The 19,111-nt window shown below is 38.4% G+C and overlaps 1 protein-coding gene across 1 annotated transcript in view; it reads right to left on the minus strand.

Annotated features, from left to right (window-relative positions):
• Window positions 1-18,966, minus strand: part of SKA2 (spindle and kinetochore associated complex subunit 2) — a 31,083-nt gene extending 12,117 nt beyond the window's left edge. The window contains exons 1-2 of the mRNA XM_019945507.3: window positions 18,828-18,966; window positions 4,248-4,334 (exon numbers count right to left, since the gene is read on the minus strand). Of these exons, the coding sequence (XP_019801066.1) occupies window positions 4,248-4,334; window positions 18,828-18,860 (120 nt within the window). The 5' untranslated portion in view covers window positions 18,861-18,966. The remainder of the gene's footprint in view (window positions 1-4,247; window positions 4,335-18,827) is intronic.
• Between the last annotated feature and the right edge of the window lie 145 nt (window positions 18,967-19,111).

Consider the following 19,111-nt stretch of genomic DNA (forward strand, 5'->3'; position numbering starts at 1 on the left):
TCGTGCCCCGGTCTGGGAGGATCCCGCGTGCCGCGGAGCGGCTGGGCCCATGAGCCATGGCCGCTGGGCCTGCGCGTCCGGAGCCTGGGCTCCGCAACAGGAGAGGCCACAACAGTGAGAGGACCGCGTACCGCAAAAAAAAAAAAAAAAAAAAAAAAAAAAAGTACCCAGTCTACTATTTTGTTATAGCAGCCCCCAAAACAGACTAAGACATAATAATATAAACAAATACTGAATGATATATCCAGAAATTGTGAAGATGAGGATACTTATGGATAGTAAAGTATTTAATCTTTATCTTCAATAACAGGAAGTTATTAATAATAACAGCTAAAATATATCGCATATTCTGGACCAAACAGTTCTAAACACATTATGTATATATATAATTTTATTCTCTCTTAACCTACAAAGTAGGCAGTAATAAACCATTTTATAGACGAGGAAACTAAGTACAGAGAGGTTAAGTGACTTGCCTAAGATCACAATGCAGAGCTGGGATTTGAACTAGAATAGTATGTATCCAGGAAATCAGTAGATTTTTCAGATCAGAGGAAAAATAGCAATACAAGCATACTACTTAGAAATATAGAGGTAAATACAAGAAGATGCTGAAATAAAAGTGTGAAACAAGGAAATACTATTTGTAACTATGTACTTCTGTGACTTTTCTAATTATTTATAAAAATTAATTTGACAGAAATATAAGTTTCAGGTTGGGAGGAAAATTGATTTGAGGGTAGAGGACATCAACTGTGAGACGGCAGGGGATCAGGCAATTATAAATGATCTTTAGAATGGAGCTCAGTAGTGAATTGATCAGAGAACTGTACATATAAACCATAAGAATAACGAATTCCCCAAATATTGATACAAATTTATAGGGGAAAAAAATGTGTTAAGAACTAATCCTGATGATCTCCCAAACTAGGAAAAAAGAAGGAATTGGTGAATAAGGTGTAAGGAATAAACAGCCATAGAGCTAAGAGTTAACGTCAATTACCCATACTACGTGTTTTGTGACAGTAACTGGGTCTAGTAAAATTGAGATGGCAATGATTAACTCAGGAAACGTGATTTTAGGACTTAGCACCACACCACAGAGGAAAACATTATTGTGCACACAGCCTGTTTTGAGTGACTGGCTTCTTGGGAGCCACCGTGTTCTTTTATTAGTGTTTGCAAACTATTCTGCACTTTATTTAATTTTGTGCCTATAACATTTCAATTCGTTTTAGGGTTTTATTTATTATAAGTGGGTGATCACTTTTGGTAGCTCACAAAAATATCCAAGAAGTGTTCTGGTTATGACAGTGCTAGTGATGAGGAAGAAGAAAAGCCAATATGTGAGCAAAAAACTAAGTCTTTTGAAAGAAACAAAAGGAAACATGCCATTAATTGTGTTACTAAATTTAAAAGAACCTACAGGACTTCCCTGGTGGCACAGTGGTTAAGAATCCGCCTGCCAATGCGGGGGACACGGGTTCGAGCCCTGGTCCAGGAAGATCCCACATGCCGCAGAGCCATATAAGCCCGTGTGCCACAACTACTAAGCCCATGTGCCACAACTACTGAAGCCCACACGCCTAGAGCCCATGCTCCCTCTGCAACAAGAGAAGCCACTGCAACGAGAAGCCCGCGCACTGCAACAAAGAGTAGCCCCTGCTCGCCACAACTAGAGAAAGCCTGCGTGCAGCAACAAAGACCCAATGCAGCCAAAAATAAATTAATTAATTAAAAAAAAAAAAAGAGGGCTTCCCTGGTGGCGCAGTGGTTGAGAGTCCGCCTGATGATGCAGGGGACACGGGTTCGTGCCCTGGTCCAGGAAGATCCCACATGCCGCAGAGCAACTAGGCCCGTGAGCCACAACTACTGAGCCTGCATGTCTGGAGCCTTGTGCTCCACAACAAGAGAGGCCATGATAGTAAGAGGCCCACGCACCGCGATGAAGAGTGGCCCCCGCTTGCCACAACTCGAGAAAGCCCTCGCACAGAAACGAAGACCCAACATAGCAATAATTAATTAATAAACTCCTACCCCCAACATCTTCTTTAAAAAAAAAAAAAAGGGCTTCCCTGGTGGCGCAGTGGTTGAGAGTCCGCCTGCCGATGCAGGGGACACAGGTTCGTGCCCCGGTCCGGGAAGATCCCACATGCCGTGGAGCTGCTGGGCCCGTGAGCCATGGCCGCTGAGCCTGCGCGTCAGGAGCCTGTGCTCCGCAACGGGAGAGGCCACGGCAGTGAGAGGCCAGCGAACCACAAAAAAAAAAAAATAGTAAGATACATGGACCCCAATGTTCATAGCAGGACTATTTACAATAGCCACGACATGAAAGCAACCTAAATGTCCATCGACAGATGAATGGATAAAGAAGATGTGGTATATGTATACAATGGAATACTACTCATCCATAAAATAGAATGAAATAATGCCATTTGCAGCAACATGGATGGATCTAGAGATTATCATACTAAGTGAAGTCAGAAAGAGAAAGACATATCATGATACCAGTTATATGTGGAATCTAAAAAAAAATGATACAAATGAACTTATTTACAAAACAGAAACAGACTCACAGTCATGGGAAACAAACTTATGGTTACCAAACGGGAAGAGGCAGGGGAGGGATAAATTGGAAATTTGGTATTAACGGACATATACTACTGTATATAAAATAGATAACAACGACCTCCTGTATAGCACAGGGAACTATACTCAATATCTTGTAATAACCTATAATGGAAAAGAATCTGAAAAAGAATATATATATATATATATATATATATATGTGTGTGTATGTAAAACTGAATCACTTTGCTGTACACCTGAAACACTGTAAATCAACTATATGTCAATTAAAAAAAAACATGCTAAGTGAAAGAAACCAGACATAAAAGGCCACATATTGTATGATTCCATTTATATGAAATGTTCAGACAGCAAATCTGTAGAGTTTTCAGAGACAGAAAGTGGATTAGTAGTTGTTGGGAGCTGGCCAGGGGCAGGAGAAGTGGTTGTTAATGGGGAGAAACAGCTAATGGGTATGGGTTTCTTTTTGAGGTGATGAAAATATTCAAATATTTATTGTGATGATGGCTGTACAGTATACTAAATTACTAAAAATTCCAATGAACTAAATATACTAAAAACCACTGAACTGTATACTTTAAAAGGGTGAATTTCATGGTATGTGAATCATAGGTCAATAAAGCTGTTTAAAAAAAAAAGTTGTAGAAGAGAAAAACAACTGGAAGTGTAACTAAAATGAGAGATGGAAGGTGGAAGAAAAGGGGAAGCCCCACATGAAATGTTTTCCACATGGTACTCGAAAGATACTGACTCAGATGAGTGCTTTGGCCAGTCAATTAGGTGGTACCACTGGACCAGAATTGGTTGGTTGTTCTTCAGTAAAAGAGAAAAGAGGAAAAGACAAAGAAAAAGTCAAGTCAGTTAAGGAGGTAGAACAGTTAAAACTGTACTCCCATAGAATCCTGGCATTCCATTATTTCATGTAAAGCAGTAAAAACTGAACATTCACAATGCTTTCCCAATTTTATATAAAATGTTATTTTAATTTGCACTTCCACTCAATTCCTCCCAAATTTTAATTGTATAAATTTTTTGAGAAACAGTAAAATACGATATTTCTTGTCTGCTAGCAAATGCTATAAAAGATAAACATTAATGATTTAAGTGGTAAATTAATATTTTAAGTGCTAAATTAATTTTAGCAGACAATGCTTAAAAATTGTCTGCTTTATCTCTATAGATAGGCGTGTATACATGTAGTTATAATTTATGGCATATAAACAGATAATATTTCTAATCAACCTAAACTTAGAAATAACTAAGTACATAATTTTATGCAAAAATCACAGTTCATGTAATGAATTTAATAGTATATCATCATCTTCCTCAGAGAATATCATCACTGCTAGGATTTCTCCCCTCTTATTTAACCACTGCCCTAGAGGTATCTATATTCTCTCAGAATTTCAGAGGCTTCCATAGTGGTTTACACCTCTGGACTCAATAATTCTTATTTACGGGTTAAAAAAAAAAGAGGAGCCACAAATTTCCTTGACTATGGGTATAATCTCTCCAATATTCTGTGACCAAGTTTCCAACACAAAAAAGATTCTATAAATTTAATAATGTAATTGTTATAATCTACTACTATTAGAAATACTATCAGAAAATCTTTTAATATAATATTCTGTTAAAAAAACATTTCTTTTTCAGATTACCTTGCCTGCTGAATCAGGATAATTAGTCTTGATTTCATATTCCAGCCTGTACTGAATGTAATCCAGATCAGAGTCAGCCTTCTGGAACTAAAGATCAGCAGAAATAATTATTTCATGAACTAAAATATGTATTACTAAACATGATACTGTATTCTTTTTTCTTTATATTTTCACATATTTTAATATGATATACACTGATTTTGAAAATATGGAAATAGAAAAGTATACAGAACCTCCATCATCTAGAACATTGGTCCCCAACCTTTTTGACACGGGACCGGTTTTGTGGAAGATGATTTTTCCATGGAATGGGGGAGTGGGCGGGGGTGGGGATAGGGGATGGTTCAGGCTATAATGCAAGGCATCCGCAGATGAAGCTTCGCTCGCCCACCGCACACCTCCTACTGTGCTCACCTACTGTGCAGCCTGGTTCCTAACAGGGGGTTGGGGACCCCTGATCTAGAATACCCATGCTCTATTAAGAACTAGCAATGGCTTCAAGAATTCCCTAAGGTTACTAACACTCTCATCAAATAGGCAGTTTTTCTACCTCTGGTAGGATATGTGGTTTCAAATTAAAACACTGAACAAACTTATTTTCAGGGATACTCCGGCTGTTAACATAATTTGCAACCCCATTAACCAAAGAACTACAAATATGTGCCACACAGACCAAAATTGGAAGGCTTAAAGGGTCATAAATTACACAAAAAAAGCTACATTAATACAGGAGTAGCAGTCCGAAAAACTCCAATTTATTTAAACTGGGTCCTAGCGTGAGACCTTGATCTGCAGTAACCTTCTAAGAGAGAAAAAGCAGAAAACTGCCATAGGCTGTAAAATACTTGTGCGTACACAGAGAAACGTTGGGAAGGATATATATCAGGGTGTTAAAAGTGGTTTATTTCTGAATGTGATATAATCTACAAATTATTCTTAATTTGGGGGAATTCTACATCTTTTACTAGATCTTAAAGCATGTACTGCCTTGAATTTGTCAGGGAAACAACCACCATCCTTTGAGTTTACTGTGAAAGGCAAAACATGATTTCCTCAGGGAAGGTCTCCTGTTCATAGCCCACAGCTGAGAAGATTTTCTGACCTTTCTGTCAACTTAAGCTCTGGACTAAAGATTCCTTCTTGAAAATTTGGAGCCTTAACAGAAAAAGTATAAACCAACAAAAACTGTTAAAAGTAGTTCTCAGATCCAATGAGAAGCAGTATACAGATATTTTTATTATACAAAAAGTAAACCAAGGATTCTACTTTGGAAGGTAGAGTGAGGAAGAAAAAATGGCTCTCAGAAGTTAATATGCTTCTGAAGTCAGAAGCTGTCACCATTGAACAGAATTTCAGAAAGAGATAAACCAAAGCTTCCATCACTAATAATTTCTCTCATCATTGGCCTAAATTTGATTGGAAAACTTTGCAATTAATAAAATTCTATCTTTATAACCAAAAACTTCTAGAGTAGAAATTGAAGAAAAGAGTCAGCCTTTGTTTTTAAAAATTTTCCAATAATCAGTATCTGATTTGCATCTCTAACAACAAGGAGTTGCTATGAGCCAGAAAAACAAATCTAGAAGTTCTCTATTTAAAAAGTGTTTATAATGTTTTCCAAAAACGGAGGCATTTCATTTGTCATATATACTTGTTCTATTAGCTGCCATGATTAAGCATATCAGTAATTACTATATATGTATGTGTGTATATATAAAGAATTTCCTGTTGGCATAATTCCCACATTAAAATATGCTCAAGAATTATCTTTTTCTTTATATAAAAAAGTACACTAACCTGTATGACATGTGGATGGAAAGTAGGGGGAGGGGATGGGGTAGAACAAATCAAATAAAGCAAAGGCTCTACACATTGAAGACCTGATTTGTTTTAATTATTGAAGTAGACCACAATTCTGTAGCTTTATGTATAATTCAAGGCCTGTATAACATGCTAAAGCATAATTTTAAATAAAAGTTTTTAAAACTTATTAAGTTACCACAAAATTCTTAGGATTATGGGATTTGTTGCTCCAGGGTTACCTTAAAATAGAATCTCTATTCTAGGAACCCTTGTTTATGGAACAGATATTCTTAAGCCTATGTTTTTGTGTTTTTTTTGTTTTTTTGTTTTTTTTTTTGCGGTACGCGGGCCTCTCACTGTCGTGGCCTCTCCCGTTGTGGAGCACAGGCTCCGGACGCGCAGGCTCAGCGGCCACGGCTCACGGGCCCAGCTGCTCCGCGGCATGTGGGATCTTCCCGGACCGGGGCACGAACCCGTGTCCCCTGCATCGGCAGGCGGACTCTCAACCACTGCGCCACCAGGGAAGCCCGTTTTTGTGTTTTTTAATTAATTTATTTATTTTTGGCTGTGTTGGGTCTTCGTTGCGCGTGGGCTTTCTCTAGCTGCGGTGAGCGGGGGCTACTCTTCGTTGTGGTGCACGGGTGTCTCATTGCGGTGGCTTCTCTTGTTTTGGAGCACCGGCTCTAGGCGCAGCAGGCTTCAGTAGTTGTGGCACACAGGCTAAGTAGTTGTGCCTCACGAGCTCTAGAGCGCAGGCTCAGTAGTTGTGGCACACGGGCTTAGTTGCTCTGCGGCATGTGGGATCTTCCAGGACCAGGGCTCGAACCCATGTGCCCTGCACTGGCAGGTGGATTCTTAACACTGTGCCACCAGGGAAGTCCCAAGCCTATATATTTTTGTTTGTTTGTTTGTTTGCAGTATGCCGGCCTCTCACTGTTGTGGCCTCTCTCGTTGCGGAGCACAGGCTCCGGACACACAGGCTCAGCGGCCATGGCTCACAGACCCAGCCCCTCCGCGGCATGTGGGATCCTCCTGACCAGGGAACGAACCCGTGTCCCCTGCATCGGCAGGCGGACTCTCAACCACTGCGCCACCAGGGAAGCCCAATGTTTTTTAACTTGATATTTTAGTTCTGCTTAAATTTATCTAGTATAATCCCACAGTCCATTTAACAATGTCTCCTCTTCAAGGGAGTGGTTTCAGCTATGGCTTCACGTAATACCTGGGGGTCCACAACGTACTAAAATCACCAATAGTACCAAAAAGAAGTGGTTCCTTCCCTTAAGTATTTATATTTTAATAAGATACCAGGGGCTTCCCTGGTGGTCCAGTGGTTAACACTCTGCGCTCCCAGTGCAGGGGCCCATGTTCAATCCCTGCCCAGGGAACTAGATCCCACATTGCACAACTACAAGATCCCACATGCCACAACTAAAATCCCGCGTTCTGCAACTAAGACCCAGCACAGCTAAATGAATGAATGAATGAATGAATGAATAAATAAATAAATAAATGATACCAAAGAGTGTGCTTCCAATCAATGGCATGATGGAGCCAGCTAAATTTTTAGGAATTTTTGCAAGCCAATTGTTAAACACAGCCATCACTAAAAATTAAGTTATTAAATTTACAACTAAATAAATTATTAAAAACAAATATATACACAAAAACCATAACTTCCTAGTTATTTTACTATATTTTACTCTTATCTATGCTCTTGAGGTCTATCATATCTATACAGTAGAAATATATCACATGCTACTACTGCATGTCTTTCCAACTCCATTTTCAGTGACATCATGCTGATAGCTTAAACTCGGCTAGGATGGAAATATATACACCAGGGAAACTGGCAAATGCTAAAATTCAGGACTTCCCACTTTCCCACCACAGCTGCACTTATATGTATACCACTGCTTTCAAAAGGTTTTTTAAAAAATTTCCATCCCCCCTTTAAGTAATATACCCACACTTCTATTTGGAAAATATTTCAGAGAACAAATAGAATTTTAAACAGATTTTAAAAGACAGGGGGTACAGGGAATAGGGAGTTATTGTTTAACATGTGGAGTTTCAGTTTGGAAAGATGAAGTTCTGGGGATGGATGGTGGTGATGGTTGCACAATGATGAGAATGTACTTAACACTGCTGAGTTCTTTACATTTTAAATGCCTAAAATGGTAAATTTTATGTGTATTTAACCACAATTTTAAAACTTTTTTAAAAGAGGAAAAACAGTTTGAGAGTAGAATGTTATCCTCCTTGAAGAACTGAACAGAACATTTTGTGATAAAACCTAGGGGAAGTATTTACTTATTAGCGAAGTCAGTGGGCTGTGGATTAAGCAGGGGACAAAAAAGGAAAAAGGGTGCCAATGCAATGTTGAGAAAGAGAAAAACAATGAAGATTCTCTGATCTGAACCCCTCATTTTATAAATGAAGAAATAGTCTAAGTGACTTCCCTCTAGTTCTATTTTCATTACTCTGTTTTTATGTAGTTAGACCAAAGTTATACATGACATTAAATCCAATAAGAATCACATAGATGGGGGAAAAATGTAAAGACTTTACCTAATATTAAATTTAAACAGTTTTTTTTAAGTTTTAAATCTAATATCTCTGCAGTTAGTCCATTAAAAAATTCTCTCTGAATATAACCTGGTAGTCTGGTACAGAAGAAAAGAAAATAAGAGGATTGAGATATGTGGCAGAAGTTCTAGTTCTGGTCTCACTAACCAGCTATGTGGCCTCCAGTACCTTCCCTCTGAGTCTCTCCTATTAAATGAGAGAGATGGAAATCTAGTCCCTTTCAACACTAAACTTCTATTATATCATTATACCACAAATAAACCAAAGTTTAATTTGTCAAAATGTTAAAATTAATGAAAGTGTTTCTTTTTCCTAATATATAAAAACTTGGGGCTTCCCTGGTGGTGCAGTGGTTAAGAATCCACCTGCCAATCCAGGGGACACGGGTTGGAGGCCTGGTCTGGGAAGATCTCACATGCCTCAGAGCAACTAAGCCCGTGCGCCACAACTACTGAGCCTGCACTCTAGAGCCTGCGAGCCACAACTACTGAAGCCCGCATGCCACAACTACTGAAGCCCGCATGCCACAACTACTGAAGCTGCGTGCCTCGAGCCCGTGCTCTGCAACAAGAGAAGCCACCGCAATGAGAAGCCTGTGCACCACAACAACGAGTAGCTAGCCCCCACTGGCCGCAGCTAGAGAAAGCCCGCGCACAGCAACGAAGACCCAATGCAGCCAAAAATAAATTAAAAAAAAAAAATTTGACCTTTGAGTTTCAGATTTTAATGTATGTATTGAAAAGTAGCTTCTACTATTTGTTTTCTTCCTAAACAAAGATGACTGTTGCTTCAGTTTCAGCTGCATCATTTCTGCAACCTGCCCATTGTTCTTCCCAAACACCAAAACCCTATAAGCAATATTGCACTACTCAGAACTATTTACACAGCAGAGACAATATCGATAGGGTTCTAGGATCTGGTGATAAACAGGAAAATTTCTAGTTACACGGTAGGAAATTTACTGACCAATTATGACAGTCTCCAAAACTCATTAGTGTCTGATTAATGGAACAAAATGATATTGCTAAACTTCATTCACATTGGAAGCCTTGTAAACAATGAGGTTGCTGTTTAATTAGTTTTAGCTACCTGTCTTATTTTTAGGCATATTAGAATATTTAAAATAAAACTAGTGAATTTTTTAAAGCCCAAGACATTCATATTCACAGTTTTTCTCTAAATCAGTAATAAAAATAAATGGGAAAAGTTTTATATCAATCCTAAGAGTGGTAAATGAAATATGCAATTTAGCTGGGAAAAGTCCATGGAAATCAATGTTAAAGCCCCAAAGACCACCAAATTACATTCTGCCAATTGGACATCCTTGGAAGAAGACTGGGATTGTAAGGATGATACTGTACAAATGGGAAAAAAATACTTCAGGAAATAATTTAGAGTTTTAGAGAGCATGCCACATATTTCACAAACACAACATTCCGTCATACTAGTTTTTATTATGATAAGCTTAAGGCTTTAGATAAAAGGCACACTGTATGACATACCACTCAAGTATTTGGCAGCAAGGAGAAAAGAACATAATTGCAGTACAGTTTAAAAAAACATTTCCTCTTTACAAAAACCCATAGATTCCCACTGCCACAAAAATGCTCCCTTTCAAAAGGACCAGCTCCAAACACATCGTCTTCTGAGAGAGCCTGTCTCAACATCAAAACACAGGGAAATGAAGGGGGAAAATACGGCAGCCTTGCCTCTGATGAGAGGAGTTGGTAGAGGTATGTTCTGGACTCAGTGGCTAGGCTTAGAAATACATTTTCCATAGAAACATTGTTTTAACGGCAAATTAGGTATCTTAACACTCCTAGATCTAGGTTAGCTGTATTATCAACCAAAGAAACTACTTAAAGCACCCCTTTCCTTACATTCCCATCTCTCCAATACAGGTTTAGAAACACCTTTATCTATTCTCATTTTATTTTTTTCATGGATAAAGTTTACCAAGTCATGTCTTATATTACAATCATTTGTTTGCATGGTAGTGTCACCATTTGATTTCAAGTTTCTTGCTGGCAAGAGACTTGTCTTTTCACTTCTATATCCCTGGTTTTTAATATGCAGTGAAAAAAGGGAATAGATTAAAGAACATTTATTCATTTGAAAGAACAGCCTGGGAATCCAACAACATTCTAAAGCCTGTTTTAATAAATATTTCAAGCTCTTAACCAGTTGAGCGCCACCTCTAATGTCTACACAGTCAAAATTGGTTTTTTGTGTATTTCTGCCAGAGAGTTGACTATTATCCACTCTCTTCCAGAGAGAACAAACACATGTCTATGCTTGTCTGAAACAGATAAGCAGCAATATGCACAAGCACCCAGTTACAGACATGTTATTTCAGGCAAATAACAACATCAAAGCAGAAGAAAGTGTGAAGTTTCAGGTTCATCAGTTCCTAATCTGCAGACTTTTATGTAACAATTAAGAGAGTAGTACACATGAGCCTGACTTTATCAGTTAAAGTAGTCTACTTAACTTTTTTTAAGCTTTCAGGATCTTAGGTTATTTATGTTAACTGTGCTATGGACACATAATAGACTACAGGTATAGATTTTGATTTTCATAATATATAGAATGAACCTGGTTTAGAAAAAATAAAAATATACCTACAAAAGAATCTAGAATAGGGACTTCCCTGGTGGCACAGTGGTTAAGAATCCACCTGCCAACACAGGGGACAAAGGGTTCGATCCCTGGTCCAGGAAGATCCCACATGCTGCAGAGCAACTAAGCCCGTGCGCCACAACTACTGAGCCTGCGCTCTAGAGCCCACGAGCCACAACTACTGAGCCCGTGTGCCACAACTACTGAAGCCCACACACCTAGAGCCCGTGCTCCACAAGAGAAGCAACCGCCACGAGAAGCCCGCGCACCGCAACGAAGAGTAGCCCCCGCTTGCCACAACTAGAGAAAGCCCACATGCATCAACATAGACCCAACGCAGCCAAAACTAACTAAATAAATAATAAATACATTTTTAAAAAAAGAATCTAGACTATACAATGTAGTCTTTTTTTTTTAATTAATTAAAAATTTTATTTTTGGCTGCTTTGGGTCTTCATCGTTGGGGCTGTGTTGCTGAGTGGGGGCTTCTCTTCATTGCAGTGCACAGGCTTCTCATTGCAGTGGCTTCTCTTGTTGCGGAGCACGGGCTCTAGGCGTGCAGGCTTCAGTAGTTGTGGCACGCGGGCTCAGTAGTTGTGGCTTGCGGGCTCTAGAGCGCAGGCTCTGTAGTTGTGGCACACAGGCTTAGTTGCTCCATGGCATGTGGGATCTTCCCGGACCAGGGATCGAACTCTTTGTCTCCTGCGTTGGCAGGTGGATTCTTAACCACTGTGCCACCAGGGAAGTCCTCCTTTTCATTATTTTTTTTTTTAAAGACTTCTCTGTTATTTATGGTATCCTATGCCTTATAAATAGAGCAATAAAGAGTGTAGAACACAGAAATCAATATATAATTTTATCAGAAGGCATTAAATTTCCCTATATTTTATCCAAAACCTTAACTGGGTGTTTATATGTAATATGTTTATATTTTATCCAAAACCTTAACTGGGTGTTTATATTCTGAACACAGAAATCAATATATAATTTTACCAGAAGTCATTAAATTTCCCTATATTTTATCCAAAACCTTAACTGGGTGTTTATAAGATTTTTTTTTTAATTAAGGAACATAGGTTCATAATTACTACAGAACATGAATATTTACAATAATTTTAAATGTTTAGAATGTAATAAAGGAAGTGTGGTGGAGGTTTTCAACTTAATAGCTAGAATTGATTTTACTAGTTCTTCATCTCAACCCCCCTGCCCCCCATCTCAAAACTGTACTGACAACTTGCGGTTTCCCCCACTTGTGCAACACCTCTGTACTTTCACACGCACTGTTTCCTTTGCCTGGAAAGTTTTCTGTTTCCTTCACTGGCTAATCCCTACTCATCCTTCCAGTCTCAGATTACCTCTCACCTCTAACAAGAATCCTTCCCCAGGTTAGATGCCTCTTTCCAATGTGCCCCCACAACAACTGACATTTACTTATCCCATCATGGCATCTGTCTCAATGTATTTAGCCATGTCTCCCAGATAAGTTCCTTAATATCTCTAGCCTCTGGTACCAGCCTGCCCTAGTAACACTTACCAAAAGAAAGTATGAAGTACTATCATCTAAAATTGGAGAAATTACAGAGAGGAGAGGAGGAATTAATAAGAACTACTACAACTCTCACATCTCCTAACAAAAATAAATTGTTCTGAAAAGCTAAATTTATTTTACAGTCACTAATCACTACATGAAAATCTTAAGTGAAAACTGAGATTATTTCCTCATTTATAAAATGAGAACAAAAACAATGAATTAAAGAATCAAGAATTGACTTATTTAGGACTTCCCTGGTGGTGCAGTGGTTAAGAATCCGCCTGCCAATGCAGGGGACACAGGTTCAAGCCCTGGTCCAGGAAGATCCCACATACCGCGAAGCAACTAAGCCCGTGTGCCACAACTACTGAGCCAGGGAACAACAACTACTGAAGCCCGTGCCCCCAGAGCCCGTGCTCCGCAACAAGAGAAGCCACTGCAATGAGAAGCCTGTGCACCACAATGAAGAGTAGCCCCAGCTTGCTGCAACTAGAGAAAGCCCGCATGCAGCAACGAAGACCCAACACAGCCAAAAATTAATTAATTAATTAAAAAAAATCACACTAAGCAGGTTATAAAAAAAAGTAAGTAAGACCTATAAACTGAAAACTGCAAAACACTGTTGAGAGAAATTTTAAAAGACCTAATTAATGGAGAGATAATGTTCACGTATCAGAAGGCTCAATATTGTTAAGATAGCGATTCTCCCCAAATTGTTCTTTAGATTCAACATAATCCCAGTACACCTCTTTTTTTTTATAGAAATTGACAGAAAAATTATGTGGAAATGTAAATTAATTTAAAAGTTTTAGAAAACAAGAGCAATGGGTGAAGCCTTATACTAGATGATTTCAAGGCTTCCTAACAAAAGTTAACTCAAAATGGACTGAGATCTAAATGTAAAAACTAAAACTATAAATCTTCTAGAAGAAAACATTTGTGACCTCGAGTTAAGCAAAGAATTCTTAGATAGAACACAGAAGGCATAAACCATAGAAGAATAAAATGTATAAACTGGACTCCATCAAAAAATTTTAAGGGAGAAGGCAAATAGATAAAATCAAAGGACTCTTGTAATAATAAAAAGACAGACAACTCAATTTGAAAATAGGCAAAAGATTTTAACAGATATTCACTAAAGAAGATATACCAACTTCAAATAAGCACATGAAAAGATGTTCAATACCATTAGCCATTAAGGAAATGCAAATTGAAACTATAATGAGATACCACTACACACCTACTAGAATGGCTAAAATGAAGAAGACTGACAATAGTACCAAGTGTTGGTGAGGACTTAGAGAAACTGGAACCCTAATACAGAGCTTTGAAAAAGATTTTAGCAGTTTCTTTTAAGATCAATCATACTTTTATCATGCTGCCCAAGAGAAATGAAAACATTATGTCCACATAAAGACTTGTATTATAATGTTTAGAACAACTATTCATAATAGGCAAAATCTTCAATTAACGATTCCATAATCTGGTGAAAGGATAAACAATTTGTGACATTCTAGACAATGGAATACTACTCGTCAATAAAAATGGTCCAACTCCTAATACATGCAACAACATGGGTAAATCTTAAAAGCATTATGCTAAGTGCAAGAAGCCAGACACGAAAGACTAGAAGGTTTGTGTATATGATTTCATTTTTACGAACTTCTAGGAAAGGCAAAACTAGAGGTCTGTGGCTGCCAGGGAGTTTGGGAGGTTTACTGCAAAGGGTTATAAGGGAACTTTTTATGGTGAGGGAAATGTTCTATATCATGACTGGTGGTGGTGGTTACATGACTGTACACATTTATCAAAACTCATGAAATTGTACAACTAAAACTGTTGAGTTTTACTCTATGCAAATTATCTCAAACTGATTACAAAAAAACAAGTGATGGAGTCACATTTTATTATATCTCATAATTACAAAAAGAACATTAAGACATGCATTCTAAAGTTTTAAACTCAAGCATTTACTATACAATACACAAAATTAACACCACTTAAGATTTGAGGCAGGTTACCACAGGAAATATACAGCAAAGATTGTATTCATCACATACTAATTCATCTTCAAACTCAATTAAAGAAAACCTGAGATTTGTCAGAACCTATCCAAATCTGTAACAGAAAGCAAATGACAAAGTACTACTTGTTTAGACAAGCCATAACAACTTTAGCTATAAAATGTATCCTCTCAATGTGTTTCATAATGCATTACAGTGGTGAATTTTTAATTAGTTGAAAACATTTTTTTTTCAAATTATAACTTTCTAAAACATATACTTTGTAATAAAATTATATAGTTTTCAGCAACAAAGGTTGTGGTAAATTACTCACAGACACTGAAGAAAGATGTAAGGCAAGAACCAAAATTCTGGTGTACATTCTGCTTTCAGATGCTTTGACAATACTATTGCACTGCTAGCTGTAAAGTACAGTAGTGCAATAAAGTCAGAGCATTCGTCAGCAGTAATAGGTAGGAAAGACACACAAGAGCATCTTGCATCAGTTGAAGCTTCAGAATGAAAAGAATACAAAGAAGGGTTGCCTCTTTGGACAGAAGACATCCAAAACCTAAGAACATTTATATCAATGTTAAAGAAAAAAAAAAGAAGACTAGGATTTAAATATCAAAGTGGTATTGGTTTTTGACGACTAACCTATGATTAATATGCAAACTGAAAACATGCATAGATGTAGAAAGGAATTTTGTAAATATGTTATAAGCTGTATAAGTTATTCACATGGGTATTGTTAATACCTCAGGACTGGTATTAACAGGTTATAATTACTACTTAAGGCAAAGTTGTGAAAATATTTCTGTCATGAGATGTGTTGGTTAGCTCCTCCATAGCAATTGACCGATTAACTGCCATATAAAACTAGCCTTTTGAGTAAGATTACCAAAGAAAATAAATGAAAAGTGAAATAATATTTCCCAATTTCTATAAACCCTATCTCTCTCGAATCTAAACTACAATATAAAAAGCACTTACCATCTTATATCAAGAGTTCACAGACTTCCAGGGAATCAATGTCTCGTAAACAGGATACCATTAGAGCTACTTAACTGAATGCTATGAAAGGGGATTTTAAAATTTCAGATAACCCCTAAAACATCTTAAATATAAGAGGAACATCTCCATTTCCTTCAAGCGCAGAAAAATCAAAGAGAAAATAATAATGGGAGGAGGAGACGGCTCTGAGATTTAAGAGGTTTCCTTGGATTCAAGCCAATTAACATTCTAACCTTTTAACTGGTAAGAAACCATTGTGAAGTCAGATGTCAACACAGAAATAGAAATAGTATCATAGTATCACATTGCACTACCTTTTGTGTACAATCTCTACCTGTATCACAAAAGAAAGACACTAGCCAAATACCACTCAGTCAATAAGTGAAGGGAAAAAAGTTATAGAACAAAGATTACCCTACAATGAGTTTATTCCTCCATTAATAATGTTGACTGATGCAAAAACACTTTCCATTGTTTAAAATATCATACATTAAAGCATATATGTGGAATCGAGAAAAATGGTACAGATGAACCTGTTTGCAAGGCAGAAATAGAGACACATGTAGAGAACAAACATATGGACACCAAGGGGGGAAATGGGGGGTGGGATAAATTGGCAGATTGGGATTGACATGTATACACTAATATGTATAAAACAGATAAGCAATAAGAAAAAAATAAATAAAATTTTAAAAAACAAATGTTTAATTTTCTGAATCAGGTTAAAACTAGAAAAATATATGAAAATTTTAAACTTAAGAGGATCAGGATATTTGTCTGATATCTTAAAAAATTAAGATAAGTACTTTCTTTTCAAAGTTAGATAATAAGTATTCTATTTCACTTATTAAATATTCAACATTGGTTCCTCAACAAATCCTTTATTCAAGTAATATAAAACCAAAACTCAGAGGATTGTACAGGAAATCATTTACCTTTGGAATCTTAGAAAATAAACCAGTTCACAGATATAACATTTTTTTCTAAAAGCACATGGCAAATCTAAAGGTGAGATGTATGGTCTTATACTACCCAGCCAGTACAAAGCAGTAATAATAAAAGTGTAATTGTTCAAATACAATTTTTAAACCCTAATGATTATGGAAAGAAACTAATAATTTGAACAGGAAAAAAAAAGTTATGACTAAGTTAGTTAAAAGGAATTTAAGAAGATCTGTTTTCTTCTCTTCCTCTCATAAAAAGAATTTTTAAAAACTACCCCATCATTCAAACACCTAAAAGTTCGAGTCTGGCTACCTCATAATTTTCTAAAACCTACTTTTTTTTCAAGATGTACACGTAATTGCTTTCCCCTTAAAATAAAATGTGTTCAATCTTAAACATGTCCTGTGAGACTATTGACTCTAATGCAAACTTCAAAAAAGGCTTCATTGGTACCTCAAAATTAAAAGCCAACTTGAGAGGGGAAAAAAAAACTGTTAAAAGCAGAATTAGTATCATTTAGCATCTTACAATTAGGCAGAAATATCCATCTGGAGGGAGGAATTCATGATGGAGGAGATGGGCAAGACAATGTTAATATCTGTGCCTGTTGGTAGAATCAAATTACAATACTTAATACTGTTTTTTTGTTTTGTTTTTTGAAAGACAGTTAATGATAAGAATAACAAAACTTTGAACTAGAAGTTCATTATTTAGGGTTTGGAAAGCTGCAGGAAATTCTTCCTTCTTTGCTGCCATTTCTCACCTTCCCAATTCCCACACACACACCCCACAAAGAAAATCAAAATTCAAAACGTTAGAAGCAAATGAAAGTCAATTTTGTATATGAGAGCCACTACAATTCATTAATACATCAGAAGAAAACAGTAATAAGATATATCAAGGTCTCGCAATTTCTGGGGGTGAGGGTCTTCCAAGATCACTACACGTTGCAGATATTAAAGAGACCCAAGGTTCCGCTTGGAGAAGAGTAGCACAGGCACAAATGGTACTTAAGGAGTAACGCCAAGGAATGGCAGGGAGGAGAGGATTGTGATGGAGATTTTGGCTTTTTTACTTAATCTTGTTGTTTTTCTTTAACAAAAAAACGGACAGGAGTTCGATGATGGGTGCGTTCTCCAACTTCCCCACTCTAAAGGAAGCCAGCCCAATCCAAACACTCGTAATGCGTTGGGGGTAAAGGGACTGAAGATAAAACAAGGGAACTAAGAAAAAAGCGCGGGCGATCCAGCCGGTAGTCTAGGGATGGGAGGGAGAGAATAAAGAGGACAAGTGAGGGAAGAATCCAAAGAAAAAACTAGTACGGCCCTCCAGTTTGGCGCCCTAGAGCAGGCCAAGCAGCCGCGGGAGTCCTTCCCAATTATTCGCCCCCGCCCCCTACTTTCACAATGAATGAAACTAGGCAACTCCAGAGCAGCGGAGCCTCCCACGTCCCAGGTCCCGCCCGCGCTCCAGGAAAAGAAGCTCGTGGTTGAGATTCCAAAGGCTCACACGTCTCCCCCACCGATGGGCCAAACTGGTCTAGGGGCTTCCTTGGCCGCTAGGAAGTTGTGCACGCAACTCTCGCATCCTTTCTCAGCCTGCCCTGGGCTGAATATGAACGCTTCAGCCCTAAAGGGATTTCTCTCCCCCCTTCTCTGTTTATTCCCCACCCTCCATCCCCCTTTCTCGGACTGTGAAAAACCTCTCCCCTTCTTGGGGCGTTTAGAGACCATTACAGTCAGGTCTTTTTGGTGGAAATACACAGAACGCTGTTTGCACCAGCCACAGTTCCTTGAGAGGCGAAAGGTGAGGGCGAGGAACAAGGAATTCCAAAGGCCCCGGACCCCCAGCATCTCCCGCCATTTCCTTCACGAGTTTCCCGGATGTAACCCCTTCCCCCCGCGGCGGTTAAGAGACCAGGCGGCGGCGACTCCCTTTGGTGCAGGAGGAGGAGCTCGAGTCTAGTCCAGCCTCCTCCGCCCAGGGTTTCCGGCGACTCCAAATTGCGTTCCACATTGGAGGCCATCGGGGAAGAATAAACTACCCAGTAGATCTCCTTCATTTTACACTCACCATCAGTTCCAGCTTATCGACCTCCGCCTCCATGTTGAATAGTTGACATTCCTCAGACCGCGGCGGCGCTTAAGCCGCAAACCGTACTAGCACTGAGGGTCCCTATTGGACAGCTGTCATTCAACGTCTCGCGCTCATTGGTTCCGCCGCTTCACCGGCGCCCGCCCATTGGCGACTGGGAAACGCCCCTCCGCATGAAACACCTTTTCCTGTTGGGCAAGGACACAAAACGCCGCAGGAGGATTGGCTCCTGTACCCTTTTTTTTTTCCATTGGCTGCACCCT

The sequence above is a fragment of the Tursiops truncatus genome, chromosome 20 (genome assembly GCF_011762595.2).
Source record: "Tursiops truncatus isolate mTurTru1 chromosome 20, mTurTru1.mat.Y, whole genome shotgun sequence".
NCBI classification, from domain to species: Eukaryota; Metazoa; Chordata; class Mammalia; order Artiodactyla; family Delphinidae; genus Tursiops; species Tursiops truncatus.